Genomic DNA, 27,764 nt, shown 5'->3' with positions numbered 1-27,764 from the left:
GACATAGAAGTGTGTGTGAAGCAACAGTGTCACTGAATTCTTCTAAGAGGAAAAAATGGCACCCACTGACATTCACTGACGCTTGTGGCTGCAAGCACAGTGAGGCAATGAAGCCGTGTGTGATGTTGGTGTTTCAGCAGTGGTGACAGCGACAGTGGGTCATCTCTGCTGGTACAGATTTTTATGAGTGTAGCATGCAGATTCTTGTTCATTGCTGGCAAAAATGCAGAGCTAATGGAGGTGACCATGTTAAAAAACAATGTTTTGTAGCTGAGAATTTGCTCTATCAAATAGCATTATTGTGCTCTTTTTATCTGTCATAGTTTCCATGGAAATAAATAGGAGAGTAACATTCAGAGTAATTTATGTATATTTACGGCCCCAAAATCGTTACACTTCACTCAATGTGGCGTAGGCAAGCCAAAAAGTTGGATTTCAATGTATTATCGACTGTGATCCTACGATTTTACCAAGGAAAAATGCAGTCACACTGCTACTTCAGCTGGAGACATAATCATCAGAGCAGGTAAACACGTGCGGGTCTCGATGCAACAATCCGTGCTGCTGGAAGGGAGCATGCAGAGATACCCTGGGGAGCTCCAGAATGCACCTGCTCCGCTCTGCTTTACACTAACGCCTTGTAACGCAAGGGAGAGGTGGCAAAGCCGCCACGCACTTCAGTCTCAAGTACAACGTTTCCACGGCTGGTGCGGATTAGCCAAGCTGGAAATCCCCAGCGTCCCCTATCCCTCCCGTATACTTCAGGATTCTTGTCCTGTGCAATTAATAGCGTGCGGGCAGGGGCAGTACTGCAGTCACCGGGTTTACATAGGTCGGCACCAGCCGCTCCCTCTCCCCCGGCCCCAGCACGTCTCACGTGAGGGGAAAGCGCGGGGCTGAGGCACTCCAGGAAAGCACCAGCCGCGGGCTGAGGCGCCCCACGGCCCGGCCCGGCCCCGCCGCTTCGCCCGGCCCCGCCACCTCCTCCGCCGCCTCACGCCGCCCCCGGGCGCCCCGGGCCTGGCGGCCGCCCGCTCCCCGCACACCGGGGCGGGCCGGGGGCGGGCCGGGCACGGCGCCGGCGGCGCTGTAACGCGGAGCGGTGCCCGGCGCCGTGCGCAGCCGGCGGGCAGCGGGAGCCGGGCGGCGGCTCCTCCTCCTCTTCGCTCCGGCCGTGGGCGGCGGTGCGGCGGGATGGACTGGCAGGTGCTGACCCGGGAGCTGTCCCTCTACCTGGAGAACCAGGTCCGCGTGGGGTTCTTCGGCTCCGGCGTGGGCTTGTCCCTGGTGCTGGGCTTCGGCGTCGCCTACGCCTGCTACTACCTCAGCAGCATCGCCAAGGTGAGCGGGAGGGCGGCGGGCCGGGCTCCGCAGGTGTCCCACTGACAGCGTCCCGCGGCCCCGCGAAGGTCACCTCGGCCCCTCGGCGGCGGGCGGGGCGCAGCATCCCCTTCTTGCCCGTGCCGGGAGTGCCCGGCGTCCTTGCGGCGGGGTCAGCCTGCAGAGGGCCCTTCCGCAGGGCCGGGCCGGGCCGTGGAGGAGCCCCGAGCTTGGCTGCGCGGCCCTCCCGGAGCGAGGGGGTGCGCGGCCTCCCGCAGCCCGAAACGCAGCCCTGGGGCTGGAAGGGGGGCCCGGACTTTGTCTGACGTGGGGTGACGGGCTTTGCCTGATGTTGTCTTGCAGTGCAGTTAGGCGGGGAGTGGTGGCTCGGGAAGGGACTGAGGAATCCCCGCTCCGATGTGGGGTTTAGGAGCAGCACGGGTAATGAAGGAGTTCCCTGCCCTTGTGTCTGCCCTCAGTGCCGGTTTAAATACTGTTGGACTTGCTGGTGCTGCATTTTGGGGCTCTGCCACCCTTGTATGTCTGTGTGATACACTGAGTGGTTTCACACATCCTTTGGGTGTAATGAGTCTGATCCCATCTAAAGCGGCCCTGCGGAGTAATAGTGAGTGCCTCATTGAGTGCTTAACCAACTGAAAATACACATATGCAAAGATTTAAGGCTGGTAAAGACTTGCACGCCACCACGAGCTCCCATAGAATTGCTGAGAACATTGCCTTCCTCTCCGTCAGAAAAAGGACGCTTTATTTTTGTCAGAGGAGGCAAATAAAGGGTCAGGAGGACACGCTGCTGCTGCTGCTCTGCGTGCAGTGGTTTTTTTCAAATCTTCTGTTATTGTCCTGTTACTGGCTGCTTGCTGGAGAGTCAATGTAAAAGGGAAGCTTAAGAAATATGGTTGCTAAAGTATGAGTCACTTGGTGTGACGATTTCCACATTAACTGGAATTGAAGTATTCTCACAGTGAGAAATATATCTGCATGCAGAGCGTTTTAGAGGTGAGTACCAATGCAGTGCGTGCTGTAGCGTGAGGTGGGAGAGGGAGTGTCCTACCAGGTTAAAATAGGAACTGCAAGAGCACAGTCCACATCCCTGGTTAAGCTTCATTTCTGCGTCATACAGGAAAATCGATGCTACACAGTCTTTCTCACTTGCAGTGTTATGCTATGTTTTTGGTTCCTCAGGGAAAGGTATGATGCTGGTAGAAATAGAGCTGGAATAATGTATTGTCAGAAATAGGTAAGGAATCCTTAATGCTTAGTGATTTATTTTTTTTTTTCAGTTGTACAATTTTGACATTCCATTTGTTTTTTTGTTTACTTATATCTGCACTACAAAAGGAAAAAGTATTGTAAGTAAATATATTAAAGAAATCAATCTTCTGGGAGAGGATTTAAACAGACTTTTGTTGATTTACTACTTATTTATTTATTTTTCCTCTGACTGCCCATTCCTGACTGTAGTCTCTCTTCCTAGAAACCCCAGCTGGTGGCAAGCAATGAACGTTTCTGCCGCTTTCTGGAAGAGTACTGTCCTGTTCTGACAGAAACTTACTATCCCACGATTTGGTGCTGGGAAGGTCGGGTGCAGACACTCCTGCGTCCCTTTATCACCTCTAGACCCCAAGTACAGTACAGAAAGTAAGTGCCTTTCTTCTAGAAAGTGACTGTTTGTGTAGCCAGTGGTTACCTTACTCAGGGTAATCACAGCTACCATTGTTGCTCAAGCTCATGCCCATACATTTGCTTTATGCTCATCTCTAAAACTCTCTCCTAAGCTTCATACTGTTTCTGTCCTGGTCTCAATACGCAGTAAGTTTAGAAAGTCAGGATCCCTATTCTAGCTCAGAGAGTTTTGGAGCACTGAAATACTGGTGTCAGTATAGGAACTGATATGGTTATATGTTCACAGACTGGTTGAGGTTGAAAGGGACCTCTGAAGGTCATCTGGTCTAACCCACTTAGAGGTTGCCCAGGCCTTTGTCCCAGCAGCTTTTGAAGATCTCCAAGGAGGAGATTCTGCAATCTATGCCAGTGCTCCATCGCATGCGTGGCACAGAAGTGCTTCCTGATGTTCAGAGGGAACCTTCTGTGTTCCAGTTGTGCCTATTGCCTCTTGTCCTGACACAGGGCACCACTGAAAAGAGCCTGGCTCTGTCCTCTTTGCTCTCTCCCTTCAAGTATTTGTACATGTTGAAAGCTACCCCCTTGAACTGAACAGGCCCAGCTCTCTTAGCCTGTCTTCACAGGAGAGATGCTTCGGGCTCTCCAGCATCTTCATGGCCCTTTGTTGGACTCTCTGCTGTGTGTCCATGTCTCTCTTGTGCTGGAGGACGCAGAACTGGACTCAGCACCCCAGGTGTGGCCTCACTAGGGCTGAATAGAATCACCTCTCTTGACCTGATGGTGAGACTTTGCCCAGTGCAGCCCAAGATACCATCAGCCTTCTCTGTGGCAAGAGCATACTGCTGACTCACCTTCACTCGGTGTTCACCAGGACCCCGGGTCCTTTTTTGCAGAGCTGCCTTCCAGCTGAGTGGCTCACATCATGTTCTGGTGCCTGGGGTTGTTTCTCCCCAGGTACAGGACTTGGTACATCCCTTTGTAGAACTGCAAGCAGTTCCTGTGAACCCATTTCTCCATCCTGTTGAGATCCCTCTGGATGGCAGCAGAGTCATCTGGTGCATCAAATATTCTGGTAATTGAATGCTTTCATTTTTGAAAGGTAATACTGTCACTCTCTCCGTCCATTTAACCAATATGTTCAACCGTAATCATAGCACGGCTGCTCTCAGCCCAGTTCTGAGTACAAAAATTCCAGACATCTGGAGTTTTCAGAGTTACTTTTACCTCTCAGGTTAATCTTTTGTTCTTTGATGCCTAAATTCTAAGAGGAAAGAAATTAGATGTATTGTTTGTCCTTAGCTGATCTCTCTCACACAGAAGTGAGACTAAGTCTGGCAAGTGAGGCATTTGGCACAAGAGCTAAGGAGAAATACTTTTATGCTCCGGAACCTGGACACAGCACAAGTTGTTTCAGCTCTGTTTGCATGGTAGAATAGATTTAGCATTTAGCAGCTTCCCTTAGTTTTAGTAACTAGGAAACATTTCAGTAGCATGGCCATGTCCACTTTTTGTAGCCTTGCTTGTATACTCTCTGTTGCAAGGAAAGAAATGTAGTTCCATGGGGCAAAGCTTAATTTCACCATTTGAGATTGTGTTGGCATTACATGCTAGAGTTGCATCTACGGCCTATTACTGAAAAAGGGCAAAGCTGACATTGTGAGTTCAAGAAGGCTGATTAGCTTTAAAATCTGTAGAAAGTTCTATCTTTGAAAACTGTATTTTCAAATGAAAAATCAAATGCAAAGAAGGCTTAAATTAAATAAAAAATTTCTACATTAACTCCCTCACACAATGTATTCATTACCAAAAGATTCTGTATGTTTCTATTAAAAAAAAATTATATATATATATATATATATATATATATATATACTGAAACCATCATTGTATTGTTTAATGCATGCTTAGCTTCTTGGGATAGTATCATATTTATTACATTTTAAGATACATGTTTTAAGAGTTCATGCTAGCAAAGTTGGTAGAGATACAGGGTGAAATTCTGGCTTCGCTGATACTGTAAAAACGGAGTAGTGTCTGTCTGTGTTCCATGTGTTAAAAACATAGCAAAGTGTCATCCGTTGTACTCACAGCTTCTTTGAGTAGAGGGAAAAAAACATGTGATAGATATTTAGCATGCTGCTCAAAGTGCTATCAAAAGGTTCGCAGACACACAAAGGAAAAGAAAACTGTAGTAGGCAAGCCCACATAAAATAGGAGGCAGTGCCAAAAGCCAAGTTAGTTCCAAACTTCCACTACATCAACAGCAAATGATGAAAGGTCAGCTCTTCATTGACTGTACGCTGGAGTTGTGCCATGACTGCACTAACTCATGTCACCTGGAGGTCCGATTCTTTAGGAATGTTGTACCTGTAAACATACTGAGGTGGTACTTTTAGTGTTAAAACACAATAAACAAAGTAGATTTCATACCTGGTAATTTTTACAGTTTGAGGACTCTTACTAGAACACATATATTTTTAAATCTAATCATGGTTGTCTTTAAATGTGCCTTTCAGTGAGCTCATTAGAACAGCAGATGGAGGACAGATTTCGTTGGATTGGTTTGATAATAATGACAGCTTATATTATCCGGATGCCAGCACAAGACCTACAGTCCTATTATTGCCTGGTCTGACGGGAACAAGCAAGGAATCCTACATTCTTCATATGATCCATCAAAGTGAAACACTGGGATATAGGTACTGTTGTATTTCATTACTTGTATTTTGTGTGCAAGATCAAATATGTGTATGCAGGAGGCGTCTTTCTGAAGTAAATGAGATTTAGGGAAATTAGTTTATGTAAGAAAGTATTAGAGGTAATAATAATAATAATCACCAAATTATGTAATGGGCAGTAAATTCTAAAAATCTGTGTTAGTATCTACAGATGTGCTCCAGAAATTGCAGTGAACACAAGCTATGTCTGCATAGGTCTTTACTGCCGTGTCCTAAACACATCAGCACTTGTGTACCTTCATACTTCCTTGAGAAGGGGTTTGTATTCAGCTTCACAAAGCCTTGTGTGGATGGATTGCTGGCAGCAGACATTGGAGGAGGTCAGCTGCTGAATGCCAGAACTGCCCGATTCAGTAGCCTTCAATTTGTGAGTGCAGAAAGGGAAGCCAACCCACTCGTACTGGTAATGCTGCAGGAAGAGGTTTGTCACCTCTTGACTGCCACTGTGAAATTTAGTTTTGTTATTAAGGTTCTGGTCAGAATTGGGTATAATAAATGGATTAGTCAATGAGTAAATTCCTTTATGTAATCATATTCCTGCAACCTGTGCTTTAAAATACGTTGTCATTGTTCCAAGATCGCTGCTTGAAATGTAGCATTTTATAATTGCAGACTGGCTTCTGGTATTGACAATATGAAGTTCTTCAAGTATATATGAGTGTTTGTGCTCATTTCTGGCTATTTGGTCTCTGTTTGGACATCTGGGTGACTGCTTTATAAATTGTAAAAATACAGCAGCACTCTTAGCTGTTCAAACTGCTTTTAAAATCACTATTGCTTCAAAACTTATTTATAAACAGCACTAGAGGAAGAAAGACCCCAGTTCAACAACTTAGAATTGTTTTTAAAATAGTCCCAAAAGAAAAATCTGCATTTGATCACCTAACAAAGGAAAATATAGCATTAAAAAGAAGAACTTTAGATTTTGTTTTTAAACAGCAACATTTGAAAAATAGCAAAGTCGTTTTTTTCATTCTTCATTTCTTCACATGCCTTTAACCTGTCTAAATGTGTATTTTTTATTTTACTAAGTTATCCCAGTGACATGGTAGAAAAGCAATAGAAAAATAAGATTTATTAAGAAAGCATATATTTCTAGCGTAATATGTAACTGTTAGAAAATTCAGCAACTCTAACATAGAGAAAGCAGAAATATTGCTGTGCAGGACAAAAAAAAAAAAAAAAAAAAGTCCCCAAGAACTTGCACAAAATGCAGATGCAGCTGTTGTAGTTTTGATTTGGGTCATTTATTGCTATTTCATAAAATGATGTGATATGGAGAATATCTGCATCTTTTGCAGAGCACTGCTTTAGGCTCAGCACTGCACTGGCATAACTTACAGCCTGTAATTGGCCAGCTCTGAGTGCAGGCAGAGCAAGATCCATGCACTGTTGTCAGGTAAGCCATGCAGTTCTCATCCTGCAGTCTGACCTAGACTGACAAATCACAGTGTTCACTTACATTCACACTGACTTCAGTGAAATCCTGTTCTGGTATAAAGGTCATTCTGCACTTGTCAGATTTCAACATTTGTAGAGCAGTGGATGTTTATGTGCAGAACTTATGCATAGAATAGGCTTGTAATTCTTTATGTATTTTCATTTGTGTGTACACATTATCTTTTTAAGATGAACAAAGAATTTATACAATTGAATTTGCTTTCTCAATTTTCAGATGTGTGGTTTTTAACAATCGAGGGATTGCTGGTGAGGAACTTCTGGTAAGGATGAATGTTAAGATAAACATCTCTCATGTGTAATCAGTATATATGTAACCATCGGTGTCTATTTGTAAGGCCCTATTTAGATCAGAGAAGCTCATAGCGTATGTTGAAAATGCAGAGAAGAACATCTCATCTGGTAGATCAATCAGGAGCAGATATAACTTTTATTTTAAATCTCAGAGACCAACCGTTCGACACAACATTGTTTTTGAGTAGGAGCAGTGGTAATTACTTTTACAATTGCCAATATCAATTTAAGCTAAATTCTGATGTGGTTAAAAGGTTGTGCTGTTAAAATTTATCTGCATTATGTGTTACTGAATTAATGAAGCAGATTTGTATGGATAGCCATGTCTAAAAGTGAAATGCAGTCTTCTGTATTTCTCTGCAATTATGACACAAACTCAAAGCTACAAAATAGCTTTGCTGTGTGTCTGAGACATACATGTCACGTTTGCCTAGAAATAACTGGCAGTCCCACAGATGATAAGATTGTGAAGCTAAACATTTCCTGCAGCTGGGCACAAGGCGTGATGAAATACTGCTGAATAAGCTTTGTTTCTTCATATGTGTTTTGCTGAGAGTTTTGCAGCTGGTATGAGTATGCATAATACTCAGTATTGTTTTGCATTTTTTAATCCCCTGGTTTCAAACTTAAAAAGCTCTGAATGTTTTCCCATAATCAGATAAAATATTTCAATGCAAATATTGCCACGTTAGGGTAGTTTTCTGCATACTTCTGGAGATGGATGTACAAAGCAGTTTTGTGACACACAAAGTCCTTATTGATGAATTTCTGAAGCACTAACAGAAAAGATCTCTTGTTTGGGTGCATTGTGTGTAATTTAGTGTAATCGGATTTACATATTTAAGCATTATAAGTTCTTACTGTGAAGCGAAACAGCTGAAATTCTAACGTTTTCTACAAGGGAGTTTCTTCACTTCAATATGAAATCCCTAGTTAATGAGTTTGAAGCATGGTTGAGCAGCACAGTGGAAATTAGTCATGCAAGTAATTATTTTTCTCGTCTCTTCAAAGATGGATGTAAATTTACAGTATGTGACAGATATACAGGGAATCAGCTAAACAAATTAGCTGTTTTTTTTTTTTAATTAGAAGTTACTGTGAATTATTGTTATGGAATAATCAAATACTAAATGATCACAGCCAATGTGAGTTAAGACCTTAGTACAATAAATAGGTATCCTGCTAAGAATATCAGGAATTAACTGAAATTCAGTAGTTTTATAAACTATAGTTTTATAACTTTAGTTAGTTATAGTTTTATAAACTTTTAATCTGATACACTTTCACTTAGAAGACATTAGACCTTAGTTACCAAACGTAATTTATTTTTCCTTGTAAACTTGACAACTTAATTAAAATAAGATACATTCACACCATTTATAATTAATAGGATGTAATAAAGGGCACCGTGATTCATGTGGATGAGAATTGGAAATGCAACATAAATAGAAAACATCTTCAGCTTTAATTATCCAGATTTAGTTTTCTCTCCTTTTTTTTTTAATCTCTTACTTCAATATTTTAATATTCATGTTAAATGTACTTTAAGTAATTAGCTTCTTCTAATTAAACTTAATAAATTTGTCCACAAATATCCAAGCTGTTTAACCGAAAACAGTTTATAACAGCAACAAAACAGGGAAAAAAAAAAAACACCTTAAAATACAATGTTGCTTCAAGCAACAAAAATAAAATCAGTTAATTTAAAATAGAATACTTTTACAGTTAGTTTTAATGTTTGTACTGAATTCTGGCAGACTAGCCACTACCTTAAGTTAAGTCAAGGTCACTAACACGTTTAGTAACAACTGCAGAGTTAAAATCTCTCTTGCTGTTGAAGAAATCTAGAGAGCACCATTAGAAAAACAACAACAAAAACCAACCAAACCAAAAAAAAACCACCACTGTGACTCCTACTATTCCCATAAGTATTTATCTCTCTTACTCTGCTCCACAAAGTCTTCAGGTTGTGACCTGTGGTAGTTGTCTATGCAGGCGAGGCTCAAAAGCCAGGCTTATCCTACCTTCAGGTAAGCAGGGAGGGGAGTATCCAAATACCAGTGATGGCAATGGGAGGCATTCCACATTCCAGTTCAAGATCTGAAGAGCTGCAGCTAGTAGATAGAGAAGGAATATAATATATGTGTTCCATTGCTTTTGTTAATGGAGTATGGTAGCAAAGTGGGTAAACTGCAGTACTGAATTTTTATTTATCTGCTCATATTGTGTATAGAATCTAAATATAGTCTACCTTACAAGTTTGAGCTGACAGAACTTGAAATTTAGTATTTTCTTTGGCATTTGAATGTGGATGGTGATGGTCAAATTGTCATTATGGCTATTTTTTATTAGTAAATTATAGCCTTTATGATGTGTTTTCACTTCCTTAGGATATCTTAAAAATACTGGTGCTTGTCTAGTTTTATCTAGTTTAGCTAGTGACTCTGTGGTCAGATTTCACCTAATGATTTGATAGTTGCAGGTAGTGAACATCCTTATTACTTATTTTATTTTGTAATGATAGCAAGTGTCTTCTTCCTCCGCCTCCTCCTGAAATGCTTGGGTTTCTGTTTGCTATTTAGTGCACTTTCAGGATAAGTGTTAAATTTATCTTGTTATATAAATGCCCCACTGTACAGTTTGCTTTGTCCTTAAAGGTTGATATAAAAGCTTATGGTGGCATTTTTCCCTATGACTCCTTACAGACTCCAAGGACTTACTGCGCAGCTAACACGGAGGATTTGGAGGCAGTTATTCATCACATACACAACTTGCACCCCTCAGCTCCCTTCATGGCAGCAGGTGTTTCTATGGGAGGGTAAGGTATTATGTAACAGAAGTCTCAGCTTATCTGTGATCTTAATAAGACTGTTACAGCACGATTGTAAATTGTAATTATTCTGCAATACTTACTGCAACTAATTTTGGTCTGTCTGTACTTGTGAATATTCAGAAGACTCTTAGAAGCTTAACTTCCTTGAGGCTTTTAGCTCTGTGTCAGGTAAGGCAGAAAGTGGCCAGTGTTCAAAAGATGGTGGGGAGGAGAACAGAGGGACAAACAGGGAACACTGACAGATTGACAGAGAAACAGGTGGGCTATACAATTTGTGGAAGCTATGAAAACCACCTTTGGAACAAAGGAATACAAAATAGAAACTAGAACTAATGTACCTGTCTAAAACATCTTTCTTAACAGTCTCTGGAATTTACTGGTTTTAAAAAGATTTTCAATCTGCCTGGGCTCTGCAGTGTGGGTAGGTTGTGCTGGAAGAGATGTGGGTATCTGCTCTGTCTCGCTCAAAAGCAAGTAGTAGCATTGTTACTGAAGCCAGCATGAGTTGATTTTAGCATGTGGTGTTAAGACTTGCTGTGTTCTGGTTTGTGTCCAAAAAGCATAGTTAGAACAGATAGTGATAGAACAGTTGCTAGAAAAATCACTGCTAGAAAGTAGGAAAAATGTTCAGACAGCCTCTTGAACAAAAACTGGAGGAGAAGAGAGCTTCCCTTAGAAATATGGCAGGCACAGTGGAAACTGAGACTTCTTTGTCATGAGTTTTATGGACAGTGGGCAGATAACAGACCTGTACATTGACATTAATTTACCAATGACTTGTAAGAGCTTTGGGATAAATATGGGTTTTTGGGATAAATATGGGCATTGTAGTTATTAATAAAATCAGGAACTTGGAAGCCTTTTAAATCAGTTGGACCAATGTTTTTCCATTGTTCCTGTTGAAATTTGGTCAGTGTATTCAGGATAAAGAAATATGGACCTCTTCAGTTTGTCAGTATCAGTCTTTCTGGAAAGTCCAGAATTGGGCCCACTACTCCAGGTACTACCACCCAAGTGCCAAGTACAGGGAAATAATCACTTGCCTAGACCTGCTTGTTTTGCTTGTACTAACGTAGAACAGCATATTGTTAATCTTCATTGCTGCCAGGGTGCATTGCTGATCTGTGTTTGGCTTGCCCAGTCTTTTTCAGCAGTGCCACTCTTCCTCCAGTCATGAATCTGTCTTAGGTGTAAGACTTTGTATTTGCCTTTGCTGAACTTCACAAAGTGTCTGCCAGTCCATTTCTACAGCCTGTTGAGGGCACTCAGGACGGCAGCTTTGTCTTTTTGCACCTGCCACTCTGCATAGTTTTGCCTGCAAGCCCACCAAGGTTGTAGTTCATCTCATTATGCAGTTGTTAATGCAGGTGTTATGCGGTATCAGCCCCAGTATTGATCCCAGAGGAACATAACTAACAGATCCAACTCCTTCAGTTGCGGATTTTACCTTCGTGATCACAGCCATCTGAACCTAGTAGTATAAGCCAGTTTTCCACCACACTGCAGGTCACCTACAAATACTCTGTCTCTCCACTGGCTGTATGGAGACCATGGAACACTGTCAAAAGCCCTGTTAAAGTCAAAGTAAGCAACGTTCTTTCCTTTCCTATAATCTTCAAAAGTGGTCAGCTTATTAGAGCAGACAGTCAGGCATGCTTTGTCCTTGGCTGTTTGGCTGTTAGCAATCACTTTCTGATTTTCACATGCTTGGAAGTGGCATCCAAATGAGAGTGCCAAATTTGGGCTGACCAGCCTGTATTTCCTCCTCCTGTTTTTGCAGAGTTTGTGACATGTACTTTTTTCCAGGCATCAGGAATATCTTATAGTTGCTGCAACATTTCAAAAGTGATAGCAATTTCACAGAGATCTTGGCTCTCTCCTTCTGGAGCTTTGGTGCACCATGCTTCATCCCATATATGTCTGGTTTGCATAACTGAGTCCTCACCCAGTCTTCCTCTTCCATAAGTAACACTACAGTCTCCCATATTCTGTCACTAGGCAAAGGGACCTAGTAGGTCTGAGAACAGACTTAACTTCAGCAGTAGAGACAGAAAATAAAAGGTACTCTTGACGTTTTACAAATGTTTTGTCATAAGATCCCCTGTTCTGTTGAGTAGTTGGTCCAGGGCAGAATACAGGTTGGTCAGCTTCATTCTTTGAGGAGATCCTCTGAAAGCCATTTCCAGTCACACAGAGGATAACAATGAGACTGGATTTATCAAGGTCACAGTGTGCTTGAATGATCTGCTTGCCTTCTGTTGAGGGCACTCAGGATGGCAGCTTTGTCTTTTTGCACCTGCCATTCTCCATAGTTTCAACCTGGTTTCACTGTTGAGGGGTAAGGAGTGGATGCTGTTCTGAGCATTTCTTTTGTTACCAGTGTACTTAGGGAAGCCCTTCCTGTTCTGCATGTTCCTTCCCAGTTCCAATTCCAGCTGAATGCCAGGTATTCCATACAGCATCTCCTGCATGCTTGTGCAATGACTGTATCTCCTTGGCAGCCAACTCCCCACCCGCCCCGCCTTCCACCTTCAGAATATTTTTTTAAACTCGATCAGAAGTCCACATGGGGACTATCTCCATACTTCAAAATTAATTGGAGCACTCACATGTTTAAAATTAAGCAGGAGCAGAGATTTCATCAGGAGCATATTGTGAATATCATCCACTTTTCCAAATCTTACAATATTTTTAATTATTTATCTTTTTTTCAATTTTTTCTGAATTTCCAGTTAAGTTTCATAGGACATATTTGCCCATTTGAAAAGAAAAATAGACATTCACTTCACAAAGGTATAAATGTAAATGATCATCTGATCTTTGGTACATATTACTTTGGAAAGGGATTTTGTTTTCTAACATAAATATTCCTAAACCTTCTCTCCCCTACACATGTTCTGTAAATTCTGTTAGAAGTGGTTTCTTCTGCCACTGCAACATTTTTAATTGGTTTATGGCTCATTTTTCTTCTTGGAGTATATAGACCCATGGATCATAAGTTCCTCCTTTTCTGTGAGTAAGGGGGAGCACACACTACCTAGATCCTATATGTGTCACAGACAGCTTTCCTCGTTGGGTTTAACTTGAGTAGTTTGCAGGCACACATTCCCAAGCACTGTTAGTTATTCTTTTCCTGCTTGTTCCTACCAACTGGTGAGTAGGCAGGAACCTACATCTCCCTTCTGTACTGCTATCCTGCGATTTGGTGGTAGTGTGCAGGGATAAATTCTCTGTGATGGCAGGCTGATTCGCACTGTCATTGCTATAGGCTGCTGTCTCCTACAGTACAACAGATGAAGCCAAGGTATAGACTGTTGGTGATCCAGGAAGCTACGTGAATTTGTGGAGCTTCTAATGTTCTGACTTCAAGACTTGATGTTAAAATGCTGCTTGGAAACCTTGGGGTATCAAGAGGCAGTCAAGTAAAACAGTTGTTATTTTTCTTTTACTATCTTCTTGCTGATTTAATTTTTCAGCATCTGAAGAGTCAGGTACTCATGAAGTCTCCCCTTTTTCCCACTCAATTAAACATCAGCAGTACAGACTGTAAGTTGCAATTGGTCAGAAAGGCAAGATTTATACTATTTGTTTGGGTCATGATTTGTTAGTTTTACTAATTATCTATCACTTCATTCTTTATGTGCTTTCTGTTAAAGAAAACATGTTCTCTCATGTGTCTGAAGTGGGGTAAAGGCATTACATTCAATTCCAAAGACAGTTTCATAATGATGCAAGTGTGCCAGGGGTGCATTTATCATGCAGACTGATTAGATTTACTGGTTCAGAAAGTCTAAGAGTTGTAAAATTGTAAAACCTACTAACAGTCAAGAATACCTGTTCCATGAGTAAGGTATATTTGCTTGACGTTTTCCTCCCCTTCAGTGATATAAATAAGACTGGTACAGATATCTTTATTTTTAAAAGCACTTCTACCTATATCCCACACGATGCACTCGGTTCCTTTCTGAATGTAGAGAGAGAAAGCAAATTTCATGAGTCATATATTGATAACATTGACTACTTTTTAGAAGTATTAGGCACAACTGTAAGGCTCATAATGAAAGGAAAAGCAGACAAAAAGGTGCCTGATTGTTATATTTGCTTTAGATTGAAGCAAACAACTTGATAGTATATGTGTTTCTGTTTTTCATTTCTGTTTGTAGCATGCTTCTTTTAAATTACCTGGGCAAAACTGGCAGAGACACCCCTTTAATGGCAGCTGCAATTTTCTCTGCGGGTTGGAATGTTTTTGAATCTGTAGAATCTCTGGAGAAGCCGCTAAACTGGCTTCTTTTCAACTATTACTTGACTACTTGTCTACAATCCTCTATCAGCAGGTGAGTTGTCTTCTAAACTATTTGTCAAGATGGAAGGATGTTAGCGTAAGGTCTAAAGCAGGTACAATAACACTGGCAAAATTAATGCTGTAACAACATTTCACAAAGTTGTCCTGTATGCACTTTTCTATGGGCTTTGAAATCAAAGGGATCTTTGCAAGAAAAATTGTCATCAATGTGACTACATTTCTCTGTCAGCAGAAGACTAACATACTTCTGGATTTATGGAATTAATCAATTTAATTTTTTAGACACCTGCACATATAGAGTTTGAGTTGTATACTTACATACATGTATTATATATACTAATTCTTTTAAGTCAGCTTTGATTGCAGAAATGTGGAGAGAATTAGTTCATCCTTTGTTTTGTAAAATTAGGTTGTATTTTATATTTCAAATATTTAATTCTCTGAACTTCAGCTTCTTATGACTAATGTAGATTTTGACCTTGTTCTGGATGTGTCTGCATTGAAATGAATGATTCTTATGTTCTTGATTTCCACAAGCAGATTTTTCATATGATAAAATTAAAAACAGGCACGTTCTTGATAGGGAGTTGTTGTCTATACAAATGTACCTATGGACCACAGGGCTTCTACATCTGTTCATATAACCCTACAATTTTTATTCCTTTCTCTCTAGGCATCGACAAATGCTGGAGAAATTATTTGATATGGATCTCGTGATGAAGGTATGCAAAAATGCAAAAAACTTTCACTTTATTTTGATGGTGTTTTCCAAATGCTGACATAATTCCCTGTCCCATAATTCTGTACTTTAGGCTAGAACTGTTAGAGAATTCGATAGACAGTTCACTTCAGTCATGTTTGGCTACCGTACAATTGATGATTACTACGAAGATGCCAGCCCATGTCGCAAGCTGAAGTCTGTAGGCATTCCAGTGTTATGCCTAAACTCTGTGGATGATGTTTTCTCACCAGGTCATGGTAAGTTTAGCTTTTTTTAAAATGTATTTCTCTATTTGTGCAGTCCTTAAGACAAACTATAAAGGCCTGAGAATTAACTGTGTGTGAAGTTCTATGTAAATATTACACATAGGATCACAACCTCCAGGAGTTGGACAGTCTTGCAGTTTACTTAGTATAAAACACATACAAAATAGTTGGGTACAGAGGGGCCTGATTAGAATAGAACATAGAAGAAGCACATGGAGTGGCAGATATTAGCTTTTAGTCTCTATATAAAAGCAAAGAAAGACGTGCGTTTAGGGTGTGATTTATTTTTTTTTTTTCACTGTAAGAAAGATACCAGATGTATTGCTCTCCCAAAAGCACCTGTTTCTATTAACCAAGTATGGAGACAGCCTGTAACAAGGAGCTTAGTTATAGATGTCTGGACAGTAGGCATCCAGAGTTCAACAGAATTTAAAGCAAATATTCTTTGGTACCATTTTTTCCCTAGTCCCTACAAAGAATGTGTAGGGTTTGCTTATGTTTCAGATGACTCAAAGTCCCCTTGTTGTTGCTCGTGATTCCAGTGACATGAAATCCAGTTTGTGAAAATTAAAAAGGAAGAAAGTTAGCATGTGGACCAAAATCAATAAAAACCCAGCTAGATGAAGCAGCAATATTAAGTAGTAACTGATTGGCTAATACCTTGCTTTCCTTTCTCTTCCTATTTTCAGCCAGCCATGCAATCATTATGAATGCTGTGATTTTGATCTTTGACCCTGTTGCTAACTGTCTCAAAAAAGATCTGCTTATTTCTGCAGTCTGTGTATTGGTTACAGTGTCTGAGAAGGAAAAGAAAAGAAAACTTAATGTAGAAGAAAATCACTGTAATGAACAGCTGGTTGAGAACACCAATGCAGTGAACACCTGATATCTTTAAATACAAAGTTCATTCGGTTGATTTATCTCAGGGAAGTTTTCTTCTGTTACTACAAGTCAAGTGAGATTATTGTAGAATGAATCACAAAATTGAAGTTGGTAAACAGATTAGAACAACAAACAGAAGAATGAAGGAACTGAAAGATACTGCATACACATGTATGTTCTATTTATGTATGCCCACATGTAAAGCATACACTGAAAAATGCACATATTTTATGTTAGAATTTTGAAGACCTGTTAGAGACAAATGTGATATGAAGAGAAAAGGGCCATTCCAGTGGAGTGCACTAGAAAAAAAGTCTTTTTTTTTTTTCCCCTCCTCTTGAACAAAAATTTTCTGTGCTACTCAGGAACAATATAAAGAGCTGGCAGCCACCTATCCCTTACACTGGCCAAAACAGAGACCTAAAAAAAAAAAAAAAAAAAAAAAAAAAGTAAGATTGAGGCAAACATAGTAATACTCTTCCAGAATACTTCATTGACCTTTGACAATTAATAGTTCAGAAATGTAATAAGACAGCGTTTTATTTACTAGCCTCTGTAGGATTTTTTTTTTTCTTTTCCTTGAGTTACTTTCCTGCTGCAAGCATACACTGGCTTGGAAATGATAATGGATATGGCTATGACCTTAAACTCTGTATCCAAATGTAAAATCTGGCTAGTCATTCTGAAGATAATTTTTTACCCATGGATGACTTCCCCCATAGTACCACTAGGTGTTCTAGTGTGCCATATTTCTGCCTCTCTGATTCACCTCTGTTTAGCTTTAGCTCAGTTTGTGGTTTCTATTCAAAAAATGAAATACTGTGACAGGAGTAAGCTGGCTAGTTAGCACAAGTAGCTGCAGTGCTGAATATGTTAACCTTATTCCCAGTGGGAGCGGGACCTTTGATAGATAGACTACAGCTAGTGCACGGATGCTCTATCCCCCAAATCTGATATTATGAAATTCAGTCTGAACACAGGTAAACACTTCTTTTTTTTTTTTTTTTTTTTTTTTTTTCCTTTGTGGTTGGCCACACACTGGAGCAGGTTGTCTGAATAAGTTGTTCGAACACATCCACCCATGGAGGTGTGTCTGTCAGGCTTTGAACAGTTCTGGGCAGCCTGCTCTATCTGGTCCTGTCTGAGAGGGAGCGAGCTAGATGATCTCAGGAGGTCCCTTCCACATTCATTGGATCTGGGATTCTGTAGCTTGACAAACCATTGGACTGAGTCCCCTGGAGTATGGCTGTACTGCATTTCTCCTCTCTTGAAACTGGTCTTTAAATGAAACACGGCTCTTGGTGAACAGTGGATTATAAGGAAGGTCTCTTGTTGAAGATTAAGGATCAAGCACATTCTTAGAACTAAACAATAAAAAATGCATTAGGTGTCTTGCAGCGTAGAGAGAGGTGAGGGAGAGCATCATGAAGAATCTGAAACAATAAATGTTATCATCTGTTAGAGACTGTCCATCCTCTCTTGAACTCTGACTCTAGCTTGCCTTTCTCAATGAAAATGTCCATGGGAGCAGGCATTCGTTTATTCCTTGTTCACAGAATTGCAGTGTTGTCGTGATGGTGATTAGTTTACTCTAGGACAGGTCACCAGAAAAAATACTGATTCACAGATAATAGTATGACTGTATGTGTATCCTCGGCTCCTTTTTAGTTGGTGCCATATGTAACAACTTTTCACGTTGAGTGCTGGTAGGAAACACAGGGCACCCCAATTAACAGCCTAGAATTTGCAGCCACTACCATCAGTTACTGGAGGTCACTCATCTTGACACTTCAGCTGTCCTGTGATAGCAAACCTAAAGGGCTGGTGTTATTCTGGAGAGTGGCTTTAGTTTTTTTTGTTTTGTTTTTGTTTTTTATTTTGCTTTGTTTTGCTTGAACTTTAAAGTGTGTGAACACATGTAAGCCTATGGCAACCACAGGGATTTTCCAGTGACAGTTACATAGGGGATTCAAAGGTACAAACTTCCTTTTCAACCAGACTCCAGTCTTCTGCTGACTTTGGGAACTGATCATTTTGTGCCTGATTGTGGTTCATCTCTCCCAGTAATGCATGCCACCTTTTAAGATACCTTCAATTCCTTTTGTATATAGCCCTCTATCTAGGAAACATAAGCTGCAGCATAGGAAGTTTCGCACGAATGTGCGTAAGAACTTCTTCACGGTGAGGGTGACGGAGCACTGGAACAGGCTGCCCAGGGAGGTTGTGGAGTCTCCTTCTCTGGAGATATTCAAGTCTCGCCTGGACGCCTACCTGTGCGACCTGGTGTAGGGAACCTGCTTTGGCAGGGGGGTTGGTCTCCATGATCTCTAGAGGTCCCTTCCAACCCCTACAGTTCTGTGATTCTGTAATTCTGTAATTCTGTGAAACAGGCCTAGAAAACTCATTGGAGAGAAAGCTCTGCCAGAGCTCTTTTGTGATTAAATATCTTTTATAAAGCCAGCCACACCTGTCTTCCTCCTCCAGAGTTTGAGGAATGCAAACCCAAGTCTGCTTTATCAATACACAATTTGGACTTCAAGAGAGACGTCATTTATAAAGTGCAAGTGCTGGCTCTGTTGCTTCTTATTATCTGAAGACTTCTTGCATGGCTTCTATGCTTTGTACTTCCCAGCAATTATTTTTTAATATATTGTGAAAATATGTCCTTTGATATTAACCCAGTTAGAAAGACACAATTCATTTGCACATCCTTAATGTTGATGCCTAAATGTTCACAGACTTTGGCAGTTGATATATCTGTAGTTTAATCCTGGAATGCAGTTCTCATGTCACGTATTACTAACTAATGAAAGCAAATGCTTTCTTTGCATCTCTCACCAAAACTAATTGAAACAAGCCACTGCTTGAGGAAATATGTAATACAATCAAGTCAAGCCCTTTTATTTTGTAAATGTCAAAAATAAATTAAGAAGATGGAATGATAGCATTCAGTATCAGTGTCACATTTAACTTTTCATCTGAAGTGAATTTTTCTCCTTTCAGAAACTTTCAGCAACATATTAGGCATCCAACTTAAGTTTCATCATACTAATGCTTAGCTAATTGCTGCTGGTGTGTGTTGTCTCCAAGCTGAAACCCTACCCTTGAAGTTAGGTACTGTGCTTTTGACTGAACATCTGAATCCAAACCTGATATAATTTCTCTTGGGTGTTATTTTGCACCCTTTTCTGTAAATATGATGGTTTGTTTTTTTCTGTTGTCCTGCAAAGAAACCATAACAAATTAATTCTGAACAAGGTAATTCTGCACGGGTATTTACACTGTGGCTCTGTGATCACAAATTACAGATCTGCACACTGCTGGATCAAGCAGCAGTACAAATTTTGGTCAGTGGAAGCATATGTATAAGTTTAGATTTGGACAAAGATGAATAGTAATGTCTTTTGGCATGCCACCCTGTAACCCAGAGAGCATCACATCCAGTGCTCCATTTGTTTGCACTTTACATTGCAGAATTTGCTCTGTTGCACTGTGGGCTTATTAGTGGATAGCTAACAGTCCCTGGAAACAGCTTTGAGAGAAGCACCATGTGGTTGCCAAGCATCATTTGCATTTTGGCACATTTTTCAGTTCTCTCCTGAGAAGCTGCAGAGCAAGAAACTCTGCTGGGGAAAAATCATACAAATGGTGACCTAACTGTGTCGAGAATGTGCCATGGACAGGCTTTTCTGTGCACTGTAGGGGAGGTTAGAGCAGAAATGTAACAGCAGGTCAAACTTGGCAGCTACTGAACATCCTCACTGCAAATGGAAATAAATGGCTACATATTCAGCACAGTGCTGCAGCTTTTGATAAGAGCAATGATCTGTGGCAGAATTCTGCTGTAAATGAATGTAAGATAGAATAGGGAACATTCAGGATGGGGAAGATGATGTTCACAGAGACCTGCATATGGCTCACACTTTACCCAGCACAGAAGATTGCTGTTACTTATTTCTGTCTGGCCAGCCTCATTGACTTTTCTTTTTAGCTTTGCCTCAGCATTGCTATAAAAGGCCCAGGTCCTGCATGTGGCATTTCCAATTTTCCAGCTGAACAAAGGAAAAGTGAAGCAATTTTTGTACAGTGAGAAACACACTTCCTTCCACTTAGTAAAGGATTGAAATCACTAAATGCTGGAATCAATCTACTTAAATGCATGCAACTTTAAAAGAATGAAAAAAAACGACAGCAGTGACTAATGAAGAATCTCAACTTTGCAAGAGAATTCCCAGTGCTCTCTGGAGCGCAAAGGCTGTGCGCTACTCAGTATGCAATCAAGTTCCGATATTATGGGCAGGAGCCAGATAACACAACATTCAAAAAAGACACTAACTGTGCTGCATGTGCATTTTAGCATCCATGTTGAGGCCTGGAGTGGAACAGAGCCAGAGTCGTGCCACGCACTGCTGGGATGGACTTCTGAGGCACAGGCTGCTCTCATGAATGTGCAGATCCAGTGCTTCTGCCCCCAGCTATTTTAAGGTGGGATCTGTTTGCTACAGTCACTGCATTCAAGATCCCATGCAGCTTCTCCGGCTGACAGTCCTTCTTTAGCTAAGGAACGGGCGACATGCTGTTCCTTTAGTTGATGAAAATGAGAGCAAATTGGCATCTGAAGCATGCAGCAGTGAGCCTGCTAGCATCCAAATGAAAGGAGGGAATGGGTGCATAGAAAAGGTAAAGATGTGCAGGGATAATGACTATTCACCTTTATTGTAGAAAGTGCATAAGTAGTGAAGAAACACAGACCTCCAGAAAGCAGGGGGGACAAAATTCAGTCAGAAAGGATATGGGCAACTGACTCACCCTAAAGTGAACCTGAGTAAATGTCTCTTTTTAAAAATGCTTTTTAATGCATAGGGCAGCATTGAAAGTCCTGTGAACGAGTCACTGCTTTCTGTTGTGGTGCCAAGGCAATTTTAACTTAGTGTATGACCTGAAATCGGATTTATTTTCTTGTGTAATCATAACCTTTTTTAGACAAATACAGTGAAATTCCTATTATTTCCTTCTCTCTGGACAAAATGGGTATTCTTTTGCTGCTGCTCTGTCAGTCCTGAATAATTTAAAAAATCTGTATGAATTTTGGTGTTTTGTTTTTTTTTTTCGTTATTTTGTTTTTATACCACAAAGTTTATTATTTGTAAACTGGAACTTTAAACAGCATTGTTCTCTGGAATACATAGAGATTTCTGCTTGTTCAGGAGAATAGCATATTTAGCATAAGTAAAACTTCAGAGGAAGCTCAAAATAACAATTTCTTGAATCAAGAGCACAAACACCATAGTTCCATAAAACTCTGCCATTGCATTGACCAGTCTATATGGTGACAATGTTATCCCATTTCCTCCTCATTTGCTTACCTTGCGTGTTTAGATGATGAGTTCCTCAGGGCAAGCACTATCTCTCACTATATTTTCATGGTGTGGTCTAAACATACAGATGTAATCATACAGAAAAACGGATACAATAATGATAATAACTCAGGATTAAGTTGCTCAAGGCCCCATCCAACCTGGCCTTGAACACCTCCTGGGACAGAGCATCCAGAACCTGTCTGGGCAGCCTGTTCCATCCCCTCGTCACCCTCTCAATGAAAAACATGAACATGATTTCTGAAAGTTTTACAGCAGCCAGAAGAATCACGCAGAAAACCTGAGTTAATGATGAAGAGGTAGAAATGGCTTTCAACACAGCTCAGTTTCTAACTCCTGCCATACATTTAAGCTTATAGTGCATATTTATTCATATATAGTATGATAAATACCTAAAGTTCTTTTTCCTCCCTTTTAGCTATACCAGTGGAAACTGCCAAACAAAATGCAAATGTAGCTTTGGTTCTGACTTCTTGTGGAGGCCACATTGGTTTTCTGGAAGGAATATGGCCAAGGAAGTGCACTTACATGGACAGAGTCTTCAAGCAGTTTGTGCAAGCTGTGTTCGAGCATGGAAACAAAATCTTTAGCATGTAGCTTTGGCTATAGCACAGTGGCACATTCCAACAAGGGCAGTTAAGCTTAATGCACAAATTTTAACTACCATAAGCCAGCAAATGGAGAAAGTCCATTACTACACGCAAAAATATTTTTTGCCTAAGATTTTGTAGCAAGAAACTAAATAATATGTTGTCACTTTTGTATTTATTTTTAATATGCCTTACTAAGAATGACCTTAAATGAAACAGCATTCTGCATACATCAGATTGCACTTAACCAAAATCATCGAGTAAATAGATTGTAATTCCTCAAGATTTTAATTTAAACCAGTACATATTTAGAAGAGTTAATTTAGATGGCTTTTAATATTAGAATGGCAGCATTCAAAATAACATTTATTGTCCTGCCAAACATAGTACAAGTTGGCCCATTCCTTAGCTGAAGATCTTAAGAAAATATAAGGAAGGAACACAAAGAAGCACTGGTTCTTCAAACAAGTCTAAATTGCGGCATGCTATTCCGTAGCATTAGGCTGGTCAGCTTTTGCTGTTTTACCTTGACAATATCCAGATTTAGGGCTAGTTATTGTGTTTTAAACTATGCCAATGCCATATTCATTTTACGTGTGTATTTTTTTAAGCGGCTTACGTATAGTGTTTACATATAACCAAAAGATTCCTTTAAAAGAGTACTGTAATAACTTATGTAATTAAGAGACATTTTGCATTTCAGTGTTTGTGTATAGCTGGGCATTGTCATATCTGTAATAGATACTCCATATAACTGGTAAATTCAATTACTGTCTGTTATGTTTATATTACCTTGCAAGAACGTTACAGTTTTAAATAAGAAACCATAGAGCACTAGGAAATTATGATATAGTCTGTTTAAAATTAAAAACTGTATCATTCTGAATTCATTATCTCTGCTATTGTTTCCAATAATTTCCAATAAGAGCGTAACAAAGTGTTTCAAGAAAGATGAGAGCAGGGACACAGTGGTGTCATTGGTTTGCTTATTTGATCACGTCTGTGCTTCAGCAACAGGTTGTCAGTCATTGAAGCCTCCACCAACTGATTGCTGCCCTGGTGGCTTATGAGGTTGTGAGGCTGCCTGAGACAGTGCTATTTGCAGCCCTGAAAGAGGGAGAGCTACAGTGGATCCTTGAGGAAAATGGACAACTTTCAAAACTGCTGGGAAGGTCTGATTTAGGGCAGAGTGAAATGAAATCTTGTGAGCAGCTTCTGTGGAGGTCCTCTCCCATGATCATGATTGTTTTGGGCCCAGCATCACAAAATCAGGCAGTGAAGATGCCTTTACAATTTTATTATGTTTTGAACAGGGTCAGTGCAAGAAGAAAACGTGGATAAAAAGCAAGTCAGGTCATCTGTCTTAAGTAGTATGTGAACAGTCCTCTTGCAAGGCAAGTATCCTAGTAAAAGCAAAGGCAAGGGAAGAACAGAAATAACTTTTGTCTTCAGATAAAGCAGAAATCAAGATACACTGCATGAAAGCTAATTTTTTAAGGTGGGAGGTTACATTAAAAATTAGAAAGCGTTTTCAAGTTTTGACTTTTTAGGTAAGGCATTGGGCTTTGTACAGATAATAAAGTCTAACTTACTTCTTACCTAATAAGGACAGTGGAAAAAGCAGAATGAAATTTTATGCATGTTGCTACAACAGATGAAATCAGCACATTAGTAGGGTGCCTTACTCATTCTTAAATTCATTCCCATTATAGAAGTTATGTTCCTACAAAAACAATGAGCAATAAACTGTGTATTGAGCATTACATTTGTAAAATCATTTGGGTACGGTACTGTTGAAAACTCAGCAGCAAATATTAATAAAAAAAATAAAACCACTTATATTAAAAACACACCTTACTTATTAAATAAAAGTAACATGGTTGATGGCAGAATTTTCGTCTCTTTGCACTTATTTCATTTAGGTCCAATCCCACACACAGATCCACATGATACATTTCTCCTTATAAGTATCTATTAAGGTGTTTGTCATCCCCTCGATGTAGAGTGCTTTTGCTCACATCCTGTTGGGGAAAATGAACTGTCCAAAGCACTGCATGCTGAGAGACAACAACCAAATTTTACTGTGGTTACCTTCAAACTTTTCTGGTCAGATTTTCTGAAATATAAGATACAGACACTTAACTTGGTTATTTTCAGAGACACAAGAGATAATAAGAAACACTATAAGAAATTTTCCTATGTAGTATTTTTATATGTTGTACACAAAGCTTCACTAGCAAGCTAAAACACTAAGTCCAGGATGTGCACTCTGTTCAGAAGCATGAATTCATAGGCTTTTTGGCTTTTCGTGAGATTTGAGAAACCAAACAGCAACGGGGAAACAGGTGTTGGGGAGAACAATGTTGTTAGCAAAACACATGTTAGTGGAAAGATGGATAATGAGAACAAAATTCCAAGTCACAAAGGTACAGACACTTTGTAATGATAACTTTCCTCTTGCTTCCGAACTGTGTAATAGCCGAAGTTGAAAGGAAAATCTAGAAACTGTCTTGTGCAATCCTCCTGCTCATAAAGGTGCCTGTTAAAGATATGCTCCAAAACATAACCTCAGCTTGCTCTTGGAGCTTGTGCAATATACTGTTTATATCTGTGAGGCCTTCAGTCACCCAGAAACCATGCTGGATCTAAGCAAAGACTAAGGTTTTAGAGTACAGTGTATTAAGTCTTGTCAAATAGACCTAGACAAAATGAAAATTTAGAATAGAAATGAAAATATTTTTCTAAGGATGCAAAGAAACTAACCCATTGCATACATTTCACAAAGAACAGAAGGATTAATGCTTTTTTTTTTAGGAAACCAGGACACACACCAGTATGGCTTACAAGACTTACCAGAATGGGCTATGGAGAGCAGTAAACAACTCCATGAGAGCTACTGTTGATGAAATGGCAATAAATGCTGTTGACATGAAGCAGGTCTTCATGGTTGTGTTGGTAATGCACTGAGTATCAACATTCAGACATCCACATGCTGACTGTCATGGAGCACAGTCACTCTGAGAACTAGACTGACCACTACAGGGATTGGAAAAGGCCTCTCCTTTCAAAAGTTACATACAATACGTGTTTCTGGAAGCTCCTTACCTCCTCTCAGCTGCAAGTTGCCTCTTCCAACTGAGATCCAGTAGGCAATTGCTTGAGCCCTTCAAACCAACAAAACAAAGCAGCTTGCTTATCTTAGCAGTTCCCAAATGTTTCAGACTTTGGGCCTCTTCCCTTTTTCTGACCTCTCATGCACAACTGATGCACATTTACAGTCACTGGCCTGGCCCCAAATCACTGCAAACCAGACAGAGCTATACCTCAAACATACACACTTGATCCCTTCGTCAAGACAGGTTAGCAATGTTTCTTGCCAGCCTGGAAAACAACAACTGCAGATAACTGCTGTAGAATATCCCAACCATATATATGTATATATGTATATACATATTATTATTTGTTTCCATTCCAAGAGAGAGAAAGCAAAAATCTGCCAAACACACAAGAACCCACAATGGTCAGCAGTTCTTCATTGGCAAAAACCTCTTCCTCTGTGGGATCCAATTTTCCTGCCCTTTTTTTTTTTCCTACTAGATATGCAAGAACCCAGCCTCTTCCCTCCTCTTGGATGAGGGTATGGGGACTTCATGAATCTACAGAAAGGGTGGGAATAAGATCCCCATGCTGTCTCAGCTTCCCTTCCAGTCCATTAAAGGAACTATACATACAGTGATTAGAAAACCACTAGTCTAAACCAGCTTCACATGTGGCTTTGGCTAACCTGTCTGAGGAATTCTTCAGATGCATTGGCAGTGTGCGCAGGGTTAAACACAGCTGAGAGGTTTAAGCAACAACTACTTCTGCATCTGTCAGTCACCACTTCCTTGCCCAGATGAGGTACCTGATAACCAGCCAGGCAGGTTCAGTATGTGTTAACATGTCAAAGGGGCTGCAAGGTCTCTGTGCTAGCAGGACTGCCATGGTAGGACACAGGATCAAGAACTCAGACTGCAAGTATGCAGCAATTCCTTCTTGAGTCAGCTGCTGTCAACAGGCACTCCAGCAGTATTACACTTAAAATTAGTAAATAAAGCTAAATTAACATAAAATCCTTCTGGTTTTACACCTGTTCAATCAACATGCTGCACCTGTGTGAATGCAGTTCCTCCTTCCTCCGCAAGTCCTCTTGACCCAGAGTAAGACTGCTCCTAAGCACTGTTGTTCGCAGTCACCACATCCTCTGAGGAGAATGCATTTCTGAGAAGTTCGTGTTCTTTCAGCAAAGGAAACATTAGCTCGAACACTCAAACTGAAATTAGTGCTTCCAATGCTGCCACCTTCTGTGAAAAGTTGGAAGTTTACTCATATTCTTCTATTCCATGTCCTGAGTTTTCTCAAGTTTTGGAATGTAATGCTTTACAAGAATGCTTGCTTCTTTACAAAAAAAATTTGCTGTTCAGCAAATTACTATTCCATGGAAGGATGCGAGAAAAACCTAGCTTTACTTGCTTTGTGGTCCCAAGAAAGAAGGATGTAAAAACATCATGCTAAGTTTACAAAGCTAGCCGTCACATTAAAAAATGCTTTTATCATCCTCCAGAAAGTTTACAGGCAAACCAGTGATTAAAGTATCTTTCATCTGGAAAGAATTCTGCTCTCCTGCAGTAACCTATAAGAGACCACGTGTTGCTGCACTCACTGTAAAGTCTCAGCAGATTATCATGCATTGAAAAGGAGCTGTAACAGGAAGTTATAAATAACATTTCCTTGCTATCAGCTTTTTCAAATGCTGCAGCTGCTGAAAATCTCCATTTGCCTAGGAGAAACTGTGCTTCAGAGAGGTTTGTCAAGAAAGAAGACTTATCAAGGGCGGTTCCTTGTTTTAGTTAACAAAGCCGGGGGAGGAGGGGAATTACAGGTAAAGCAAAATGCCTCTACAGAGTTTGATTTATATATATATAAAAAATTATTCAGCAACTTGTGTATGTTTCCCAACAATTAATCTAGTATATCTAACAGCTATAGAAACAACAAAATGTTTGAGATTATAAAAAAAGGACTAAAAATTTTAGTATCAAAATGAAAATATCTTTAAAATACTTCAAATATTAACAAAGGAATATTTAGAGAAAGTTTATGCTGTGTAGTTCTCAAGTACTACTTTTGTGCTCTCTGTTAGTTTGAAATCTGCACAAGAAACTGGAGAACACCTGACACACATGACCGCGCACAAAATAAAATAAAATAAAAAATTCAAACAACTTTCAAAGTCACTGGTTGGTTAATGCTGAGGTTCACCACACTTGTCTCCAGTCATTCTGATGGAGTGAT

General features: G+C 40.2%; 1 protein-coding gene across 2 annotated transcripts; it reads left to right on the top strand.

Moving 5' to 3' along the window:
- Window positions 1-816: 816 nt before the first annotated feature.
- On the top strand, window positions 817-24,322 carry ABHD3 (abhydrolase domain containing 3, phospholipase). Of its 2 annotated transcripts, XM_085220872.1 has the most exons (9): window positions 823-1,341; window positions 2,816-2,979; window positions 5,481-5,663; window positions 7,378-7,423; window positions 10,160-10,272; window positions 14,451-14,624; window positions 15,267-15,315; window positions 15,406-15,571; window positions 22,259-24,322. In XM_085220872.1, exons 1-9 carry the CDS (start codon window positions 1,195-1,197, stop codon window positions 22,435-22,437), a joined length of 1,221 nt encoding a protein of 406 aa, XP_085076998.1. In that variant the 5' UTR covers window positions 823-1,194; the 3' UTR covers window positions 22,438-24,322. The 2 variants fall into 2 exon arrangements, with proteins under 2 accessions (XP_085076999.1, XP_085076998.1); XM_085220873.1 differs by lacking the exon at window positions 14,451-14,624 and having other exon boundaries at window positions 817-1,341.
- The last annotated feature ends 3,442 nt before the right edge of the window (window positions 24,323-27,764 follow it).

This window comes from Meleagris gallopavo, chromosome 3 (assembly GCF_905368555.1).
Source record: "Meleagris gallopavo chromosome 3, MGAL_WU_HG_1.1, whole genome shotgun sequence".
Classification (NCBI taxonomy): Eukaryota; Metazoa; Chordata; class Aves; order Galliformes; family Phasianidae; genus Meleagris; species Meleagris gallopavo.
The sequence above is the reverse complement of the archived record's forward strand: the minus strand, read 5'-3'. Positions and strand labels throughout refer to the sequence as shown.

Bases quoted from the DNA above. Each gene is read 5' to 3' on its own strand.
- ABHD3 (XM_085220872.1), top strand. From the start codon at position 1,195: ATGGACTGGCAGGTGCTGACCCGGGAGCTGTCCCTCTACCTGGAGAAC. The intron at 10,273-14,450 runs GTAAGGTATTAT...TTCTGTTTGTAG, and splicing joins GCAGGTGTTTCTATGGGAGG to CATGCTTCTTTTAAATTACC. The intron at 15,316-15,405 runs GTATGCAAAAAT...TCTGTACTTTAG, and splicing joins ATATGGATCTCGTGATGAAG to GCTAGAACTGTTAGAGAATT.